The sequence below is a fragment of the Lycium barbarum genome, chromosome 8 (genome assembly GCF_019175385.1).
Source record: "Lycium barbarum isolate Lr01 chromosome 8, ASM1917538v2, whole genome shotgun sequence".
Lineage (NCBI taxonomy): Eukaryota > Viridiplantae > Streptophyta > Magnoliopsida > Solanales > Solanaceae > Lycium > Lycium barbarum.
Window position 1 is genome coordinate 123,492,787 of NC_083344.1, and position 20,882 is coordinate 123,513,668.

Sequence of the window (20,882 nt, forward strand, 5' to 3'; positions counted from 1 at the left end):
CTTACCCATTAGCTGTCTTTCGCACATCCTATCCTGATATACTTGCTGCTTTACGGAGAGCCTCCCTCCACATCTTTACCTTTTGCAAATTAGCGGTGCCCGTTAGATTTGCCTCGTACTTGTCTAAAGATTCACCAAAGCTATCCCTCTGATTCCTCACATCTGAAGGGTCAACATGGTAAAAAACAGGAATTGGAATCTGACCCTTATTCTTAACGCATTCCATGATCATTGAGAGTTCATCCAAGCACCAACCTGATGATGCATAGTTCACGGAGAATATGATAATGGCAATTCTTGATTCCTCAATGGCTTTCAATAGTTCAGGTGATATGGATTTCCCTCTATCAAGTTTCTCATCATCTTTGAATGCATAAATTCCTCTGCATTTCAGTAATGTGTAAAGATGGGACACAACGGTTTTACGTGTATCTGCACCTCTAAAACTCAGAAACACATCATGTTTCCATTTTTGGGACGTTTCCTCTGAGGAGTAATAAGCCATGGAAAACTTTTGTAAACTCAGTAATCAGAGAAGTACTGGACTTGTCAACTCTTTGGGTAAGGAAAAAATGAAGAGTTGTCTGAGTCTTTGGGGAAAACATAACGAAAGACCAAGGCAAAAACCTAGCAATTACTCATTAGCAAGGTCAACATAAAAATGATACAATACATTAAAAAACAATCCTACCAAACCAACCAACCTGGTATAAAATAATGTTTAATTTTATGCAATAACTAGTTTCTCTGACCAACCAATCAAAGTGCAAATTTACTCTTCCGTTTCAATTGTGTGATAGCGCGCTAACCTTTTCCCAACCTAGTAAAGGGACGACTAGTGAATAGGAAAAATCTCGGTTTACTGAAGAGTTTAATTAGTGCAAGAGATACCAAGCAAGGGGGATAAATTCTTCCAACTGCTGAGTCTGTCTATAAAAAACATGAATCGGCCTATGTTAAGTAAGGGGGAAAGTAAACATTCGAAGAGGTGTATGGTAAGAGACCAAATAAGCCCTTGAACTCACCTCCATTAAACAACGAAATTTCACACATGATAAGCTATCTTTTGTCAAACAGTTACCATTTTTTAAACCTTGATGTTCAGTTAAACAAATATCACATTGGGACATAATGGGTATATAATTATAGTAAGGATCCTACCAATTTTTATTTTTCCAGAGAGCCCTTACCAGCACACTAACAATCCATAAAAACTTACTCGAGTGTTTATATCAAACCATATCAATTTACTATGTTTAATGAAGTAATAAGGTGAGAATGCACATCAGTTAATCATGATCATGATTCATGGTTAAGCAAAATAGGTTTATTTGCAAATACATATCATACATCTACTAGTTTGATATAAACACCGATGAGGATAAATTTTTACCCTAATATTCTATACCCAATTGTCCTTCCCCACTTTACTTGTCGTCTCTCCGTCGTCAATGGCCTCCCTCTTTCTTCACTATTACTATGTTTTCCTCTCGTAATGTCAACCAACGGCTAAAGTTTCCTTCTATGGCTAGTTGTGGCTTTGCCTGGAAACGTCCTTTGCATAGTGACTTTTACCTCCATGGATTTCTGGGTCTTTGGAGGAAAGAGACTTGCCGAGACACCTTCTGGTTAGAAACAAGTTACACAAAAATCATATAACATGAATTAGTAGTGCATAGATTATACTACAGCAATAAAAAAAAATTAGCGCTGATAATCTGTAGTCCAAAAAAGCATATACAGGGTAAAAATAAAATATGTTCATTAACTAACCCAAGAAAATTGGAAGAGTGTCAGTGACGAGTTTGAGGGAAAACGGCTAAAAAGGAAAATAAGACAAATTAAAACGGAGCAAGTAGTTTGTTTTAGTAGGGTTTAACCTGTAGTTAATGCTCAAAGCTCAAGTATTTTACAAAATAGAAAGTATGCAGCTTTTCTTTGTCCTTTTTTGTTTTGGGGTGGGGAGTGTGGCCTGAGGGGAGGAGGTCAGGGGCAGAGCCAGCATACGTTTAGCGGGTTCGGCCGAACCCAGTAACTTTGGTTCAAATCATCTATTTGTCTTGAAAAAACCATTGAATATGTATAAATTGCTACTTTAGAACCTAGTAACTTAAACGAATTAGAATCCCGAACCGACAAACTTCAAATCCTGGCTCCGCCTCTGGAGGAGGTAACAAGATGCTGATCGGTAACACCATGAACTTAATGGCAAAATAAACCAAATTTCCATTGCACAGTTCCTAGATTAACAAATAGTTGCAATAAAAACTCAAGACAGGTAAAAGTACATCGCAAAATTTTGGCGAAATGGCAAATTAAGATCCTGGTTTCTCCTTGAAGAGAGATAGGAGAGATACACCAGAAACCTTCATAACCTTGAACCTGACACAAGGAATATCTCCTACGGCATAACCCTTTCGACCAAATCCAGCAATCAACACCTCATTGTTTCTTCAATGTAGTTCAAACAACCATCATTAGGAACAAATGCAGCAATCTTCTTCCTATTTTTGATCAATTGAACCCTAGCTCATTTAAGAATAACAGAGTTGGAGGAAAAACTTCTGCTCTATAGTCATACTTATCAATTCATGTACTCAAAAATTTGATGCCATATTTCCAGTTACCTCAACTCAACTCTGTTCAAGTTGACAAACTTATGGATGTCTGATTTCCCTAGTATATTATTCCCTCTTATTTTATTTGTGTTAGTTTCTGCTTAGAAACCATACAACTAGAGGGAGGTGAAGAGCTGTAATGGTTGTATGCACAGTTCAGAACTTCAACATAGACGTTAATCTGTCGAAGTACTACAATAGGACTTAGTACTGTATGTTTTCCTCTCTTCAACCAGTGTGACTGAACAAGAATTTGTTTTCTGTGTCTCAAAGTGTGCAGCTATACTTGTAATATTTGTTTGGAAATGTCTGTGTGGATACAAAATCTATAGGTTCATAGACGCTTTAAGTTTCTAATATCCTCGTGTAAATTTTCTTGACATATTTTTTGGTTGGGTAACGGAAAATGTTGGCTCAATGCTCTAATGCTATAAATAATAGGTCCAAGATAATCCTTTGTTTCAGATCCTGGCGTTCCTTACAACAAGACTAACAATTTTCAGTTGTATTAGCTCTGCATTTTTTTATGCAGCCATAGATTCTCCCGAGAAGTCGATAAGTGGATATACTACTTCATGGTGATATCTGCAAACTACGTCTAATGGTTTTAGTTCTATGTAGCAAAAAAATGTTAAAAGCAACAAAGTCATACTTTATTGATAACCAAAAACATATTCAGCAATTACTTCAAACATGCAAAAGCTTTGCCAGAATGCTTCCATCCACTTTAACAGAACTCTCTTGGAGAGTTACAAACTCCCCAAGAGCAGCATTTCAGGTCCAGGCATCAAGCGCTGGAGCTACTACTATAGGACTTCTTACGGTGTGATGACCATTCTCTTCCACCCAAGTGATTGAACCAGATTGTGCTTGGTCGTCTGCAATGCCTTTGTAACGTATGGTCAGAGTGTAGTCTTGTTTCTGATTTTTCTTCTCAAACACCAAGGTCCGCGGAGAGATAGAAATTCTCGAGTTTTTTGGTGCTCTCACTTTTGCTTTATACTTAGCTGCACTTGCTCCAACATTTGTGACTGTCCTGCTGAATTTCTGTTCCAACCAAGTGTAGTTCCCATATGGGTTAAAGAGAGCAATAAACGATGGGTAATTGATATCATCGGATGGATTTGAGCATTTGTGCTTAGCTGATGATCTAGTAATTGTTTTGAATTGCGCTTCTGTGAGATTCATGGAGCAGAGAAGGTTCACATAGTCTTGTGGAGTGGCATCATATATCAGGCCTGGATCAACTGCACGGTTTGGATCAACGAGTCCGGCTCCCATGGCTAATGATGTAGCAACCCTGGTAACGAGGTAATCCGTGGTCTTGATGGGTTTTTCAGTGTTATCCAAAGGGTTAGCAGTGGTCATCATGGCAGATCGAATGGCTGAAGGATTCCAATCAGGATGTGCTCCTTTTAGCATTGCCGCAATTCCTGCAATGTGAGGAGTAGCCATGGAAGTGCCTGAAAGAAGACGGTAATCGCTATCAGAAAATGTATTGACACCAATCGTTGCAGCTGGAACATTCGATGGCCATGCTGCTAGAATTAACTCTCCTGGTGCCATAATATCTGGCTTTGCAACTCGCAGATAACTTAGAGAGGGGCCTCTAGAGGAAAATGCAGAAACAACTGGAGCAGGCTTTACATCAATATGTGTTTCCTGGAAACTGATGCTGACTTTTGGTTTAACACTTTTGTCGGCATAGTCTATCACCTTTCTCCATTCCTTGCTGCTAATTACAACTCCAGGGTTAGGAAAATAATTGTCTGACAATACATCCGGATCTCCATAAACATAGATTGCACCTCCAAATTTTGACTCTGAGATAGCCGCCATTTGATCAGAGACTGATAAGTCTTCTTGTGCAGTGCTATAACAAATCATAATGTTGCGTGCAGCATTAGGGACTTGGGCTAATTCGTCAGATTCATCACAAGTAGATAAACTTCCATTGTTAACCAAAGCAAAATCCTTGATGGTGGTTCTCACTGGAAACAAGCTAAATCCAGTAATCTTTAAGCCGTTCCCAAGAGTTAAAGTCCCAGAAAATGACCGGTCAGTACTGCCTGATGCCACAGTAAAGATCCAGGGGACTCCATTGGTTAAAGTTCCCATTTCAGGACCATAATTTCCAGCTGACGCAGAGACTAAGATACCCTTCATCATGGCACCAAAAGAAGCTATTGCAACAGAATCTTGATATAATGGATTCTCACGCCACCCATAAGAAATGGTCAGTATGTCCACACCATCTTCAACAGCTTGGTCCATGGCAGCAATTAAATCTGAATCAAAGGTCCCTTCTTCAAAGCTAAACTTATACACAGCTATCCTAGCTCGTGGCGCCATACCTCTTGCCGTTCCAGGAGCATATCCAAAATATGAAACTCCTTTAGCAAAATTGCCGGCAGCAATGGAGGCAACATGTGTGCCATGACCTTTAGTATCCCTTGCAGAATTCATTTTAATTTTCACACTAGGATCATCAGCCAAAATCCCCTTATTGAAATAATTCGCTCCAATGAGTTTCCTGTTGCACATTGAAGAATTGAACTTTGTTCCTGGCTTGCAAATTCCTTTCCACTTTTTGGGAATTTCAGATAATCCATCATCTCTGAAACTGGCAGATTCAGGCCATACACCAGAATCAAGTACACCAATGATAACATCTTGACCAAAACCAGAAACTGGCCATAGCCCAGAAGCAGGATTGAGCTTAAGAAACTCAGAGGTGTGAGTTGTGTGAGCTTCAACAGGTCTGTCTTTGTAAGCTGAAAGATAGCCTGGTGACTTCTTGAGAGCCTCATATTCATCTTTGGACAAAACAGCACTGAAGCCATGAATCACATTGTCATAAGAATAAAGAAGCTTTGGAACTGGATGGTGGCCATTTTGTGTAGTGGGAACTTCAACCTTGATGGTATCAACAATGGAAGAATGCCAATTACGGTGGCTAGCAAAGATTTTAGGCATAAAAGATTTGTCCAGATGGACAATATAAGTAGACCTTTGTGCTGAGGTTCCCAAAAACAAAGAAAGACACAAAAGAAACCAAGAAAACATGAGAGGAGGTACTCGTATCTCCATGGTTTCGAACTCTCTACTTGTGTTTTCCTACTTTGACACAGCCTCCTTTATATACAAACAGCCATGGTGGAGTAATTTCAACTTTTCAATGGATGGTCACTCAACAGTCACTTTAAGTGCCCAACATCACTAAAATATAATTTGTCATGACTTCTTTTTCTAGTATCACGGTCAGTTACTGAACAATTTTTTTCATAACTAAAAAAGTTACTAACTTTGCATATTTGTATCATACACTTAATATTACGCCCACTGTCATTAACTCGGATTTGTGTCCCTCCAAGTGGCTTTCCGCGATACTTCAGCAAAGTCGGACTAACTTTTTGGTTACAAATAATAATTTGATATGATATTTAGGTAAAGTTGAGTGACTCATTTGTTACAAAAGATAGTTCAGCGAAGAAAGTTGAGTGATAATCCATGAAATAATCCAAAGGGCGCTGTCGAGTAAATAATGCAACGAGCACTTGTTACGCTGTCATTTTCTAAGACTGCTTTCTTTGGAAGAGAGTGATATGTTTCAGACTTTCAGTCAGTGGAAAGAATATGGACATTATTGAAGAGCTCTCTCTTTTTTTTTTTTTTTTTTTTGAAAAAAAAAAAAAGGTTTCTTTAAAGAAGAAGTGCTTTGAGATTGTTTCTCAAAAATATTTTTTCCCCTCACATAACACTTAATATTTTTAATAAAAATTACAAGTATTACAACTATACAGAAAAGAAATCCTCCCCACACCTCATCTTCATGGATTCCTCTTTTAAAAATCTCACAAAATTCCAACAAAGTCTTTCGATTAATCAATTCACCAAGACAAATCCACCTCTTCTTCTTAAAATATCTTCTGTAAAAGATTCCATAAATCTTATCATAACCTCTATTTTTTCCTTCAAATGTGATACACATGGTAAGAGCGGGAAACACATTTTGTAATATGGTGACAAAAAATAGTATTATAATACTTAGGAGCCATTTGGACATGGTTTGAAACCATGATTTAAAATCATGTTTAGACATGTAAATTAGATATCTTAAGTTGTATTTTCTGTTATAGATATAAAAATCCCAGAAGTTGTGAAAACTATCAAAACATTCTCAATTCTTATACAATCTTACCAAATGAGCAAGTCATAGTTCATAACAAAATTAATACGCTACTAGAAGGCCTTTCTAAAAAATACAACATCAATTGATCAAACTTTAATTCAATAAAAACGAAAATTTAACATGAATAGTAATATAACTACTCTTTAATATAATCCTCCCACATATTAGACATAAATAAAGGTTGGTGAAAATTAATAAGGTTGGTAAATAGTTAGTGGGAATAATTGTTAAAAATATTTACTAATTTATGGATCTTTTTTTATAAAATATAAACTCATGGGTCCAGTTTTATATTTAAATTTTTTGAAATCATGGTTTGAGACCCCAAATCATCGCATGATTTAGGGTTTCAAACCATGAGATGAAATGTGTGTCTAAATGTTGGTTTCATCTCATAGTTTTAAATCGCATGTCCAAACGCCTGCTTAGCAAACAATTACATTGGGGGATCATATTTTTCTAACTTACTATGCATGCCAACTCACTCATTCCCCACTTTATCCTCTATATGTTTTGTGTGTCTATATAGGATTTAGTTCATGTAGAAACAGGACTGTTCATAAAATGAACCTTTTACTTCAATTTTTTTTTTTTCTTTTTCAATTCACTTCCTTCTACTGCTACTTTTGACTAAAATGCTGATTATTTGTGACCCTTGAGTGGTTACTGGTTCTCAGACTTGAGATTGACTAATACAAAGGTGTCATTACTTTTTTTTTTTTTCCTTCTTTGAATGGAGCTAAAACACCCATGAAAAGGGTGAAGTTATTGAAGAGCTAAAACACCCATTAATTTCAAACACTAAGACTGCTTTCTTTGGAAGAGAAGGATATGTTTCAGTCAGTGGACCTGTGGTCACTTTTGTTACTCAAAAAGAATTCTGTGAACATTATTGAAGAGCTTTTTTTGAGAAGTGCTTTTACATTGTTGATCAATATATCTTTTCCCACTCACATAACACTTCAATATAAGAAAATTAGATGGCCTAGGCCCGTGCTGTGTACGGGCCCAATATTTTAGATTATAGTGTATATATGTGTATGTAGCTGTCTTTGAATAGTGATTATATATATACACTATATATTATGTTCAAAACACAATTAATATAACATTGTAATTTGTGCTTCGTATCTAAAACTTTATTAGATTAGTGTTTGCTACGAACACAAAGTCTACACGTTTTTTTTACATTATTTTTTTTTAATATGTGATTCACTTTTTTTTATATTGCTTGATTTTGTTAATATGGGGTTCACTTTTTTTTCCCGTGAGTTTGGAGATAGTGGGTTCCGCTTTTTTTACTTTTTTTTTAATGTTCAAAACACAATTAATATAACATTGTAGTTTGTGCTCCGTATCTAAAACTTTATTGTATTAGCGTTTGCTACGAATATAAAGTATGCACGTTTTTTTTTTTTGACATTATTTGTTTTTTTAATATGTGATTCACTTTTTTTTATATTGCTTGATTTTGTTAATATGGGGTTCATTTTTTTTTCCCCGTGAGTTTGGAGATGGTGGGTTCCACTTTTTTTACTTTTTTTTTTAAATATTGGCTGGTTTGTGTTTAATATAGGGACCACACCTTTTTTTTTAATATTGGTTGGTTTGTGTTTAATATGTGGGCCCACAATTAGCATTATAGTTTGTGCTCCGTATCTAAAACTTTATTATTAGTGTTTGCTACGAATATAAAGTCTGTAGGTTTTTTTTTGACATTGTTTGTTTTTTTAATATGAGATTCACTTTTTTTTTATATTGCTTGATTTTGTTAATATGGGGCCCAGTTTTTTTTCCCCGTGAGTTTGGAGATGGTGGGTTCCACTTTTTTACTTTTTTTTTTAATATTTAAAACACGATTAATATAACATTGTAGTTTGTGCTCCATATCTAAAACTTTATTATATTAGTGTTTTCTACGAATGCAATGTCTGCACGTTTTTTTTTTTTGACATTGTTTGTTTTTTAAATATGGGATTTACTTTTTTTTTATATTGCTTGATTTTGTTAATATGGGGTCCACTTTTTTTTTCTCCGTGAGTTTGGAGATGGTGGGTTCTACTTTTTTTACCTCTTTTTTTTTTAATATTGGTTGGTTTGTGTTTAATATGTGGGCCCACAATTTTGTTTTTTTGGGCCCACAAACGGACGACGAAAAAGTGTCCTACTATGTTCAAAACACGATTAATATAATATTATAGTTTGTGCTCCGTATCTAAAACTTTATTATATTAGTGTTTGCTACGAATACAAAGTCTGCACGTTTTTTTTTTACATTGTTTGTTTTTTTAATATGGGATTCACTTTTTTTTTATATTGCTTGATTTTGTTAATATGGGGCCCAGTTTTTTTTCCCCGTGAGTTTGGAGATGGTGGGTTCCACTTTTTTACTTTTTTTTTTAATATTTAAAACACGATTAATATAACATTGTAGTTTGTGCTCCATATCTAAAACTTTATTATATTAGTGTTTTCTACGAATGCAATGTCTGCACGTTTTTTTTTTTTTTGACATTGTTTGTTTTTTAAATATGGGATTTACTTTTTTTATATATTGCTTGATTTTATTAATATGAGGTCCACTTTTTTTTCTCCGTGAGTTTGGAAATGGTGGGTTCTACTTTTTTTACCTCCTTTTTTTTTTTTTTAATATTGGTTGGTTTGTGTTTAATATGTGGGCCCACAATTTTGTTTTTTTGGGCCCACAAACGGACGACGAAAAGGTGCCCTACTATGTTCAAAACACGATTAATGTAACATTGTAGTTTGTGCTCCGTATTTAAAACTTTATTATATTAGTGTTTGCTACGAATACAAAGTCTGCACGTTTTTTTTTTTAACATTATTTGTTTTTTTAATATGGGATTCACTTTTTTTTATATTGCCTGATTTTGTTAATATGGGATCCACTTTTTTTCCCCGTGAGTTTGGAGATAGTGGGTTCCACTTTTTTTACTTTTTTTTTAATGTTCAAAACACGATTAATATAACATTATAGTTTGTGCTCCGTATATAAAACTTTATTATATTAGTGTTTGCTACTAATACAAAGTCTGCACGGTTTTTTTGACATTGTTTATTTTTTTCATAGGGGATTCACTTTTTTTTATATTGCTTGATTTTGTTAATATGAGGTCCACTTTTTTTTCTCCGTGAATTTGGAGATGGTGGGTTCCACTTTTTTTACTTTTTTTTTTAATATTGGTTGGTTTGTGTTTAATATGTTGGCCCACAATTAACATTGTAGTTTGTATTCCTTATCTAAAACTTTATTATATTAGTGTTTGCTACGAATACAAAGTCTGCAAGTTTTTTTTTTGACATTGTTTATTTTTTTAATATGGGATTCACTTTTTTTATATTGCTTGATTTTGTTAATATGGGGCCCACTTATTTTCCCCGTGAGTTTGGAGATGGCGGGTTCCACCTTTTTTTACTTTTTTTTTTAATGTTCAAAACACGATTAATATAACATTATAGCTTGTGCTCCGTATCTAAAACTTTATTATATTAGTGTTTGCTACGTACAAAGTCTGCACATTTTTTTTTACATTGTTTGCTTTTTTAATAGGGGATTCACTTTTTTTTTATATTGCTTGATTTTGTTAATATGGAATCCACTTTTTTTTCTCCGTGAATTTGGAGATGGTTGGTTCCACTTTTTTTACTTTTTTTTTTAATATTGGTTGGTTTGTGTTTAATATAGGGATCACGCTTTTTTTTTTCTAATATTGATTGGTTTGTGTTTAATACGTGGGCCCACAATTTTTTTGGGCCCACAAACAGACGACGAAAAAGTGCACATCCGGTGCATTTTTTTGCGCGGATTGCCCTTCGTTTAGGGTGGTCTTTAAATTTTGCCCCTCAAATTTGTGGTCTTTAAATTTTGCCCTTCATATTTGTGGTCTTTAAATTTTGCCCTTTGCTTGGAAAGATGGGCGAATACATGAAGTTCTGGGTTCGAACCCCCGCTCAGGCATAAAATAAAAAAATAATTTCGCAAGGCAGGACTGGGGGAGTGTATGCCGGATCCAGCATACAATCTTTAAGAAAAAGTTAAAGTTATGCCGGATCCGGCATAACTAAAAGTCTGCCCCTCAAGGCAAAGTCTGCCCCCTCCGGCAGACTTTTAGTTATGTTTAACTAAAAATTTACCGGAGAGGGCATACAAAATTTAAACTTTGCCTTATAAGGCAAACTTTTAATTATGCAAAGGAAAACTTATGCCTTATGGGGCATACTTTTAGTTATGTTTTATGGGCACACTTTTAGTTAAAGCATTCCTAAAGGTTTACCTTGAAAAGTTAAAAAAAAAAAACATATATATGCTTCAAGGCAAAGTTTGCCCATAAGGCATAAGTATGCCCCCATCGGCATAAGTTTGGTAATTCCTTAACAAGTTTATGCCGATAGGGGCATACTTTTAATGGGCAAACTTTTATGCCGGATCCGGCATAAACTTGTGAAGGAATTATCAAAGTTATGCCGGAACCGGAATACTTATGTCAAGTCTGCCCATAAGGCATAAGTATGCCGGGTCCGACAGAACTTTGCTAATTCCTTCACAAATGTATACCGATGGGGGCATAGCGAAATTTAAACTCTGCCTTGCGAATTTTTTTTTAAAATTTTGACTGTGTGGAGCTTCGAACCTGAAACCCATGAAATTTAGCGAAGGACAAAATTTAAATAAGGGCAATTCTGCGAATTGCTTCTAATATAGTAGAAAATTGTTAGTGTTACAACTATACAAAAAAACAAAAAAAAATCTTCCCCACACCTTATCTTCATGGATTCCCCTCTTAAAAATCTCACGAAATTCCAACAAAGTCTTTCGATTAATCATTCACCAAGACAAATCCATCTCTTGTTCTTAAAAGATTCCATAAATATTATAATAACCTCTATTTTGTCCTTCAAATGTGATACACATGGTAAGAATGAGAAACACGTTCTGCAATATGGTGACAAAAAATAACATTGGGGGATCATACTTTTCTAATCTATTATGCATGCCAACTCACTCATTCCCCGCCTTATCTTCTACTCCCTTCGTTTCAATTTATATGAACTTATTTGATTGGACACGATATTTAAGAAAGAGGGAAGACTTTTGAAACTTGTGATTCAAAATAAACCTTGAAAATTTGTGTGGTTGTAAATCATTCATAAAGTAAATTTGTTTCCAAATTAGAAAAGAGATCATTCATTTTGGCACGAACTAAAAAGAAAATAGGTTCAAACAAATTGAAACAGAGAGTATATATTTTGTGTCTATATAGGATTTAGTTCATGTAGAAACAGGACTCTGTTCATAAAATGAACCTTTTGATTCTATTTTTTTTTTTTCATTTCACTTCCTTCTTGTGCTACGTTTGATTAACATGCTGGTAGAAAAGGGTGAAGTTACATCCAGTAGACTAATATCTGTCGTCCCTATCTAAATCAATTGTAAAGGGCGCGTTTGGAAATTCAACCACTGTAAAGTTTTTAGTCCTTAGTTTTATTGCTGTTCCTTGTTCTGCTAAGTATCTGTTTGCCCAACGATAAAGGAATAGGTTGTGTGATAGCTGGGGATTTTCATCGCTAGAACAAGAAATGTTTCATGCACATAAAACTTGTAAGGGTCGTTTGGTTCGAAAATAAGTTATGCTGGGATTAGCTACGCTGAGATTAGTTATCCTGGTATTATTTCTTATTAATTGTTTGGTATGTTGTATTAAAACTAACATATATTGCATAATTTCTAAGAAAAAATTGTTTGTTTACAAAAATACCCTTCACCTTGCTTAGCTTTTTATAGTTTCTTTGTCGTTTCATTCTTAAAAATAAAACCTCCACCTTCTTTAGCTTTTTATTTTCTTTAAAAAAAACATGAATTGCACTCATATTTGTTATATTTTTTGCATCATTAATATTTACCTGATATTTCAGAATGGATTTTAACTACTTGTCTAGTGATTTGGCATCGACTTTTCTTTATGAGTTATAACACCGCATAAAATTTTGTCCATTATAAACACACATGGTTACACACACACATATTTATATATATATATATATAGTCAAACAAAAACCACATGTAAAAAGTCTGTTCATTAAAGAATTTTAGGAAATACCTACAGGAGAAAAGTAGGAGAAAAGTATTGTTACTAAAAGTTAAGACTGAAGAAAATTGGATATTAAAGTTCCATAATTGCAAGCTAGTAGGGACTATAATTCTTAAATGGCAGTCTGAGGGGTTATATTGTTACTCAATACCTAAGGGTTAGGCAGCATATGCGTGCTTTTTATCTTTAGTTTCTCCCTTTTGATAATTTAACAGATACTCCATTAAACATAGCAACCGAGAAGAAAAATCAATTTAATAGAAAGCTTGATTCAGGTAGCAAAACGGTTTAAGGATATCACGGGTACTTTTATCAATTTAAATGTTTTATCCTGGGATAACTTATCCTGGGATTGTTATTCCACCCCCTAGCAGGTATAAGTTATCCCAGTGCTATTTTTAATCTTGGGATAACTTATCTCAAGATTAATTACCAAATAAGAGATAAATCGGTACTAATTGTTTATCCCAGATTATTTATACTTATTCCTTATCCAAACGACCCCTTAACACTTAATTATGGTTGCACTTTAATGGATTATGATGGGATACAAGTTTAAATGGATTATGATGTGACATAAGTTTAAATGGATTACGATGTGATATAAGTTTTAATGGATTATGATGTGATATAAGTTAAAATAGATTATGATGTGATATATGTCTCTTGAGAGAATGTAAAGACATTAGTTGCATAAATGTGCCATCCTTTGACCAAATAACTTGGAATCCGCCCAAAAAGTGGACGTAGGAATCAAAATAACCCAATTTAAAAAAGTTATTAAAGTAATGTTTGCGCACTAAATTAGTGCGCAATAGGACGAAACTATAAATTTAGAGTTAAGTTCTATTGCGCACTAATTTAGTGCGCAATAGGGGTTATATTTTTTATTTTTTTTCAATTTTAAAGTTTTGAAATTTCACGTTTTTTTATACTTTAACTAAATATTAGTCATATTTCAAAACGCCAGAATATCAATATTTTATAGGCAAAATACATCAAATCACCCTTAAACTATACCCAAAATGTCGATATCACACCTAAACTATACGGGCGACCTATTACACACCTAAACATTTAAAAAATAAAATTATTTACCCTTGCAAACTGATGACCACTTGCACAATGAAAAATGTAATACACTCGTCTGTCAAATTAGCACCACGTCAGATTTCTTTTAAATTTTAAATTATTTTTTATTTTCTTTTTATTAATTTATTTTTCCTTTATTGTAAAATATAAATAACCCCTCAGCCCCCACCCTTCTTCTTTATCTTCTCCATCACTAACCCCTCAACCAATGCCCCATCACTAACATCACCCAAATCTCTTTTAGGGCGGTTCGTGCAATTTCTTCATTATTTAACAACAATAAAGAAGAATTATCCAGTCCATTTGAAGGACTGTTGGTGCAATTTCTTCAACTGAAACAGAGCCCGAATTATTCTTCAGTTGTAATGAGCCAGAACATGAAAAGGATGAGATAAACGAAAATCAAGTAGTAAATGAAGATGATGACTTTGACTTTGCTTTTGTTACCACAGGGTCAGATCCGTCCACAAAAACTTATTGTTAGACGACGTCGAATTCAAATACAAAACCTCTTGTAATTTGGAGAAGGTTTCGACTCCACTGAAGGTTCCGTTAAGGAAGCTTTTCATCGAAGATCATGAATTTACGATTTAGAAGGAATTCCTCCGGGAACATACTGTGTGTGGAGGCCGAGAGCCGTGCAGGAAAAGAGCAAGAATATTAGAAAAGCTTTATCTTTTTCCACCAAGGTTTATAATCTGGTGATATAAATGGTAATTTTGATGCCGTTTGGCCATAAATACCAAAAATAAATTCACTTTTTTTTTTTTGGAATTTTTGGAGTTGGAATTGTGTTTGACCATACTTTTTGAAATTGTAGTTTTTGGTGAAATGTAGTTGTAAAAAAGTGAAAACATTTTGAAAAGTTTTTGGTATTCCCGATTCCGAATATTTATGACCAATCGCCTAAAAGTAAAAAAAAATTGAATAATTTTTATGGCCAAACGACTACTAAGTGTAGATTCAATTCTCACTGTCATTTTGTAGCTGTCTTTAGTACTGTTGGTGTTTTGACTATTGACTTGATAGTTGTTGTCTCTTGATAACTGACTTTCATCTTTTATCACTAAATATATTTATTTCTTGATACGGTGAAGTTCTTGCTTTAACTGCAGAAGAAGGGATCTTTCTATCCGGTTTTAGATTTCCCAAGCTAACATGGAATTATTGAAGACCTATTGAATATATGTTTTTTCTTAACGGTGTAAAAAAATATTTATATCGTCCGTCAGGGCGGAGCTAGGGACGCCCATCCAAGTTCTTTTTGCTGAAAAATTACACTGTATATATACGGTTAGATCAAAATTATTTTTATGTGCTTATAATAGATGTTGACAGTTGAATTCTCTTGGCTTTTTCTTATATTCACTTTTTATATTTTGAATTCCTTAGTGAAAATTTTGACTTAGCCGCTGTCGTCAGTACTGACAGGCCAGTCATACTCGGGGGTTAAAATATAAATTAAGAAGAGGTGGGCACACATTGCAAGTCTCATGATTGAACTTCAACTGATTATCCAAAGGGAAAAGACTAATTTCATAGAGGAAATAGATGTGGAAATTTCCATTTGCTTAGAAATATGTGGCTTTTCCATGTAATGTTAAGAAGATAGATATATGGCTAAATGTCAAAAGCATTTTAAGCACAAAAATGAAGAAGCAATTGGAAAGCTGGAGGAACTTTTAAGAGAGTATTTAGTTTGCATGCTTAGTTTAAGATGCTATTGCTCAACTCCACTTTATACTTATGGAAAGGAACTGATTATGCTATGATCCAATTCTTACATATTGTTGATAGGAAGAATTTTTGAGTTTTAGCTCTGAAGATAGTTAGTAACATGGTTTTGTTTTGTCCTGTTGATGGATCTCTTGACAATAATGTTATGGATAACTTTTGATTGGTGGATGATGTGTTCAAGCATATTCTTTGAGGTCAATGGATATGTGCTGAAAGGATAGCTTTTTGAAGGTGTTGTTTTACCATCAGGTAACTTCTAATTGATACAAGCTTTTTTACGCAATAATTTCTTTTTGACAAGGGAAAACTTGAGGAAGCAATCTCCATATAACATGCTCTATAAAATTATCTTGTGAAACTAAACCATGGAAAGCCTACTGTATGAATGTTGCTACTGATTAATGATCCCTGTCGCCGTTCTTGGCGACTAGCAAAGATCTCTCTTCAGTGTCTATTACTCTATTAGCAGAAATTGAATAGAAACCTCTGTTCTATAGTTATACTTAACTACTTGTCAACTAATGCAGTAGTCGTATGCGCAGTTTAGAGCTTCAAATTAGACCTTAATCAGTCAAGGTAGTACTATAGAACTCAGTACTTATGTTTGCCCCAATTCAACCCATTATACTGAACCAAAGTTCATTGGTTTTCTGTTTTGGTGGAGCTCTGCTTGTAATAAATGTCTGGAATACAAAGAAGCAATAGAGTCGTAGGCACTACAGATTTTCTAATTTCCTCATGTAGAAGTTCATTAACATATCATTTGTTGCCTAAGGCAAAAAAGTTCAACTCAATGCTCTTATTCTATAGACAAAAAGCCCTTTCCCTCTCACTTGTCAGTTTAACACTTCTTTACATCAACAGACTGTTTTTTTTTTTCTGGCTCTAAAAGGGAAAATACCATGAATTTCCCAGTATAGGTCCAGGAAAATCTTTTCTTCCATATCCTGGGGCTCTTTACAACAAGCAGGATTAGAATTTTTAGTTGTACTAGCCTGCATCTTTTATGCGCCATAGATTCTCCTGAAGTTGAATAAGTGGATGTATACTTCATGGTGATATCTGCAGAAAACATCTAATGACTTTAGTTTTATGTAGCAACAAAATTTTAAAGAGCAACTAAGTCTTGCTTTATTGATAACTGAAAAAATATTATTCAACAATTACTTCAAACCTGTGCTTTTCCAGCATCCTTCCACCTAGTTAAACAGAACTCTCTTTGACAGTTACAAAATTACAAATGAAACAGCTTTGTCAGCTGCAGCATTTCAGGTCCAGACATAAATCTCTGGAGCTACTACTATAGGACTTCTAACGGTGTGATGACCGTTGTCTTCCACCCAAGTGATTGAACCAGATTGTGCTTTGTCTTCTGCAATGCCTTTGTAGCGTATGGTCAGAGTATAGTCCTGCTTCTGATTTTTCTTCTGAAACACCAAGGTCTGAGAAGAGATAGAAATTATCGAGTTGTTTGGTGCTCTCACTGTTGCTTTATACTTAGCCGCACCAGCTCCAACATTTGTGACTGTCCTCCTGAATTTGTGCTCCAACCAAGTGTAGTTACCATTTGGGCTAAAGAAGGCAATAAATGATGGATAATTAATATCATCGGATGGATTTGAGCATTTGTGCTTAGCTGATGATCTAGCAATTGTTTTGAATTGCGTTTCTGTAAGATTCATGGAGCAGAGAAGGTTCACATAGTCCTGTGGAGTGGCATCATATATCAGGCCTGGATCAACTGCATGGTTTGGATCAACGAGTCCGGCTCCCATGGATAATGATGTGGCATCTTTCTTATCATCCGCAGCTTTGATGGGCTTATCAGTATTATCCAAAGGGTTGGCAGTGGTTATCATGGCAGATCGAATAGCTGAAGGACTCCAATTAGGGTGTGCTCCTTTCAGCATTGCAGCGATTCCAGCAATGTGAGGAGCAGCCATGGAAGTACCTGATAAAAGACGGTAATCACTATCCAAAAATGTATTGACACCAATAACTGCAGCTGAAACGTTGGATGGCCAGGCTGCTAAAATTAACACTCCTGGTGCCAGAATATCTGGCTTTGCAACTCGCAGATAGCTCCGAGAGGGGCCTCTCGAGGAAAATTCAGAAACCATCGGAGCAGGCTTTACATCAATATACGTTTCCTGGAAACTGATGGTAGCTTTAGGTCTAACACTTTTGGTTGCATAGTCTATCACTTGTTTCCCTTCCTTGGTGCTAATCACTACTCCAGGATTGGGAAAAAAATTGGATGACAATACATCTGGATCATCAGAAACATAGATGGCTCCTCCAAATCTTGACTCTGAGATAGCCGCCATTTGTTCCTCTACTTCTACTGCATTGCTATAACAAATCATGATGCTACGTCCAGCATTAGGAACTTGGGATAATAGGTCAGATGAATCACAAGGAGATATACTTTTGTTGTAAAGCACAGGCAATTCCTTGATGATGGTTCTCACTGGAAACAAGCTAAATCCAGTAATCTTTAAGCCATTCCCAAGAGTTAAAGACCCGGAAAATGATCGGTCTATATTGCATGATGCCACGGTAAATATCCAGGGGACTCCATTGTTTAAAGTTCCAATTTCAGGACCACTATTTCCAGCTGAAGCAGAGACTAAGACACCCTTCATCATGGCACCAAAAGAAGCTATCGCGATAGAATCTTGGTACAATGGAATGTCAACCCACCCATAGGAAATGGTCAGTATGTCAACACCATCTGCGACAGCTCGGTCCATAGCAGCAATTAGATCAGAAGTGAAGGTCCCTTCATCAAAACTAAACTTATACACAGCTATCCTAGCTCGTGGCGCCATACCTCTTGCTATTCCAGGAGCATATCCAAAATATGAAACTCCCTTAGCAAAATTACCGGCAGCAATGGAGGCAACATGCGTGCCATGACCTTCAGTATCCCTTGCAGAATTCATTTTAATTTTCACACTAGGATCATCAGCCAAAATCCCCTTATTGAAATAATTCGCTCCAATGAGTTTCCTGTTGCACATTGAAGAATTAAACTTTGTTCCTGGCTTGCAAATTCCTTTCCACTTTTTGGGAATTTCAGATAATCCATCATCTCTGAAACTGGCAGATTCAGGCCACACACCAGAATCAAGTACACCAATGATAACATCTTGACCAAAACCAGAAACTGGCCATAGCCCAGAAGCAGGATTGAGCTTAAGAAACTCAGAGGTGTGAGTTGTGTGAGCTTCAACAGGTCTGTCTTTGTAAGCTGAAAGATAGCCTGGTGACTTCTTGAGAGCCTCATATTCATCTTTGGACAAAACAGCACTGAAGCCATGAAGCACATTGTCATAAGAATAAAGAAGCTTTGGAACTGGATGGTGGCCATTTTGTGTAGTGGGAACTTCAACCTTGATGGTATCAACAATGGAAGAATGCCAATTGCGGTGACTAGCAAAGATTTTAGGCATAAAAGATTTGTCCAGATGGACTATATAAGTAGACCTTTGTGCTGAGGTTCCCAAAAACAAAGAAAGACGCAAAAGAAACCAAGAAAACATGAGAAGAGGTACTCGTATCTCCATGGTTTCGAACTCTCTACTTGTGTTTTCCTACTTTGACAGAGCCTCCTTTATATACAAACAGCCATGGTGGAGTAATTTCAACTTTTCAATGGATGGTCACTCAACAGTCACTTTAAGTGCACCAACATCACTAAAATATAATTTGTCATGACTTCTTTTTCTAGTATCACGGTCAGTTACTGAACAATTTTTTTCATAACTAAAAAAATTACTAACTTTGCATATGTGTATCATACACTTAATATTATGCTCACTGTCATTAACTCGGATTTGTGTCCCTCCAAGTGGCTTTCCGCGATACTTCAGCAAAGTCAGACTAACTTTTTGGTTACAAATAATAATTTGATGTGTTATTTAGGTAAAGTCGAGTGACTCATTTGTTACAAAAGATAGTTCAGTGAAGAAAGTTGAGTGATAATCCATGAAATAATCCAAAGGGCGTTGTCGAGTAAATAATGCAACGAGCACTTGTTAACCTTACAGTCAAACACTAAGTTTTATCAAACAAAACTTACTTCGGGCACCTTTTCAACCCCTAAAATGACGATCCGAACGTCTACATATCCTTGATGTATTGGGCCTACATTATTGTACGCAGAAAAAAATATCAGGTTATATATAAAATATTGACGTTTCGGAGTCTTGACACACGACTAATCATTGGTCAAAGTATGGAAAAAACACTAAGTTTTTTCAAACAAAACTTACTTCGAGCACCTTTTCAACCCCTTTAATGACGATCCGAACGTTTACGTATCCTTGATATATTGAGCCTACATTATTGTACACAGAAAAAAATATCAGGTTCTATATAAAATATTGACGTTTCGGAATCTTGACACACGACTAATTATTGATCAAAGTATGGAAAATAACACTAAGTGTTGCAAAAAATAAAGTTGGCCAATTTTTTTTTGTACTGTTTATATAACGCAGTATTTTACTCTGTTATACAAAAAAAAAATGGTACTTCTATAACACAGTATTTTACTGCGTTATAGAAAGAAAAAAAAAATTGGTTCTTCTATAACGCAGTATTTTACTGCGTTATAGAAGTACCAAAAAAAAAAAAATCTATAACGCAGTAAAATACTGCGCTATAGCACTTAACGGCTCCGTCTCCGTTAGTGCTATAGCGCAGTATTTTACTGCGCTATGGGTACTTTAGTAACTTTTTTTTTTGTTGGAGTATTTTGGTTCAAAATATTTTTTTTTGGGCATTTTGGTTCCGGACTCTACGTTTTAGTCAGTGGACCTGTGGTCACTTTTGTTACTCAAAAAGAATTCCGTGGACATTATTGAAGAGCTTTTTTTTAGAAGTGCTTTTACATTGTTGCTCAATATATCTTTTCCCACTCACATAACACTTCAATATAAGAAAAATTGTTAGTGTTACAACTATACAAAAAAAAAAAATCTTCCCCACACCTTATCTTCATGGATTCCCCTCTTAAAAATCTCACGAAATTCCAACAAAGTCTTTCGATTAATCATTCACCAAGACAAATCCATCTCTTGTTCTTAAATATCTTCTGTAAAAGATTCCATAAATATTATCATAACC

At 35.2% G+C, this 20,882-nt stretch overlaps 2 protein-coding genes and 1 long non-coding RNA gene across 4 annotated transcripts; all 3 read right to left on the minus strand.

Moving 5' to 3' along the window:
- Positions 1-26: 26 nt before the first annotated feature.
- On the minus strand, positions 27-2,312 carry LOC132607093 (uncharacterized). 2 transcript variants are annotated; one of them, XR_009570195.1, is made up of 4 exons: positions 1,774-2,312; positions 1,394-1,625; positions 256-486; positions 27-162 (listed from the first exon to the last, which is right to left on the minus strand). It is a non-coding gene; the product is annotated as an uncharacterized LOC132607093 (long non-coding RNA). The 2 variants fall into 2 exon arrangements; XR_009570194.1 differs by having other exon boundaries at positions 256-383; positions 1,774-2,306.
- A 937-nt stretch (positions 2,313-3,249) lies between these two features.
- Positions 3,250-6,023, minus strand: LOC132607089 (subtilisin-like protease SBT3). The gene has a single exon (XM_060320905.1). The coding sequence runs from the start codon at positions 5,706-5,708 to the stop codon at positions 3,393-3,395; it is 2,316 nt and encodes a 771-aa protein (XP_060176888.1). The 5' UTR covers positions 5,709-6,023; the 3' UTR covers positions 3,250-3,392.
- A 10,364-nt stretch (positions 6,024-16,387) lies between these two features.
- LOC132607090 (subtilisin-like protease SBT3) lies at positions 16,388-19,723 on the minus strand. Its single transcript, XM_060320906.1, has 2 exons — positions 16,924-19,723; positions 16,388-16,811 (listed from the first exon to the last, which is right to left on the minus strand). The coding sequence occupies exon 1, from the start codon at positions 19,316-19,318 to the stop codon at positions 17,018-17,020; it is 2,301 nt and encodes a 766-aa protein (XP_060176889.1). The 5' UTR covers positions 19,319-19,723; the 3' UTR covers positions 16,388-16,811; positions 16,924-17,017.
- Positions 19,724-20,882: the final 1,159 nt, after the last annotated feature.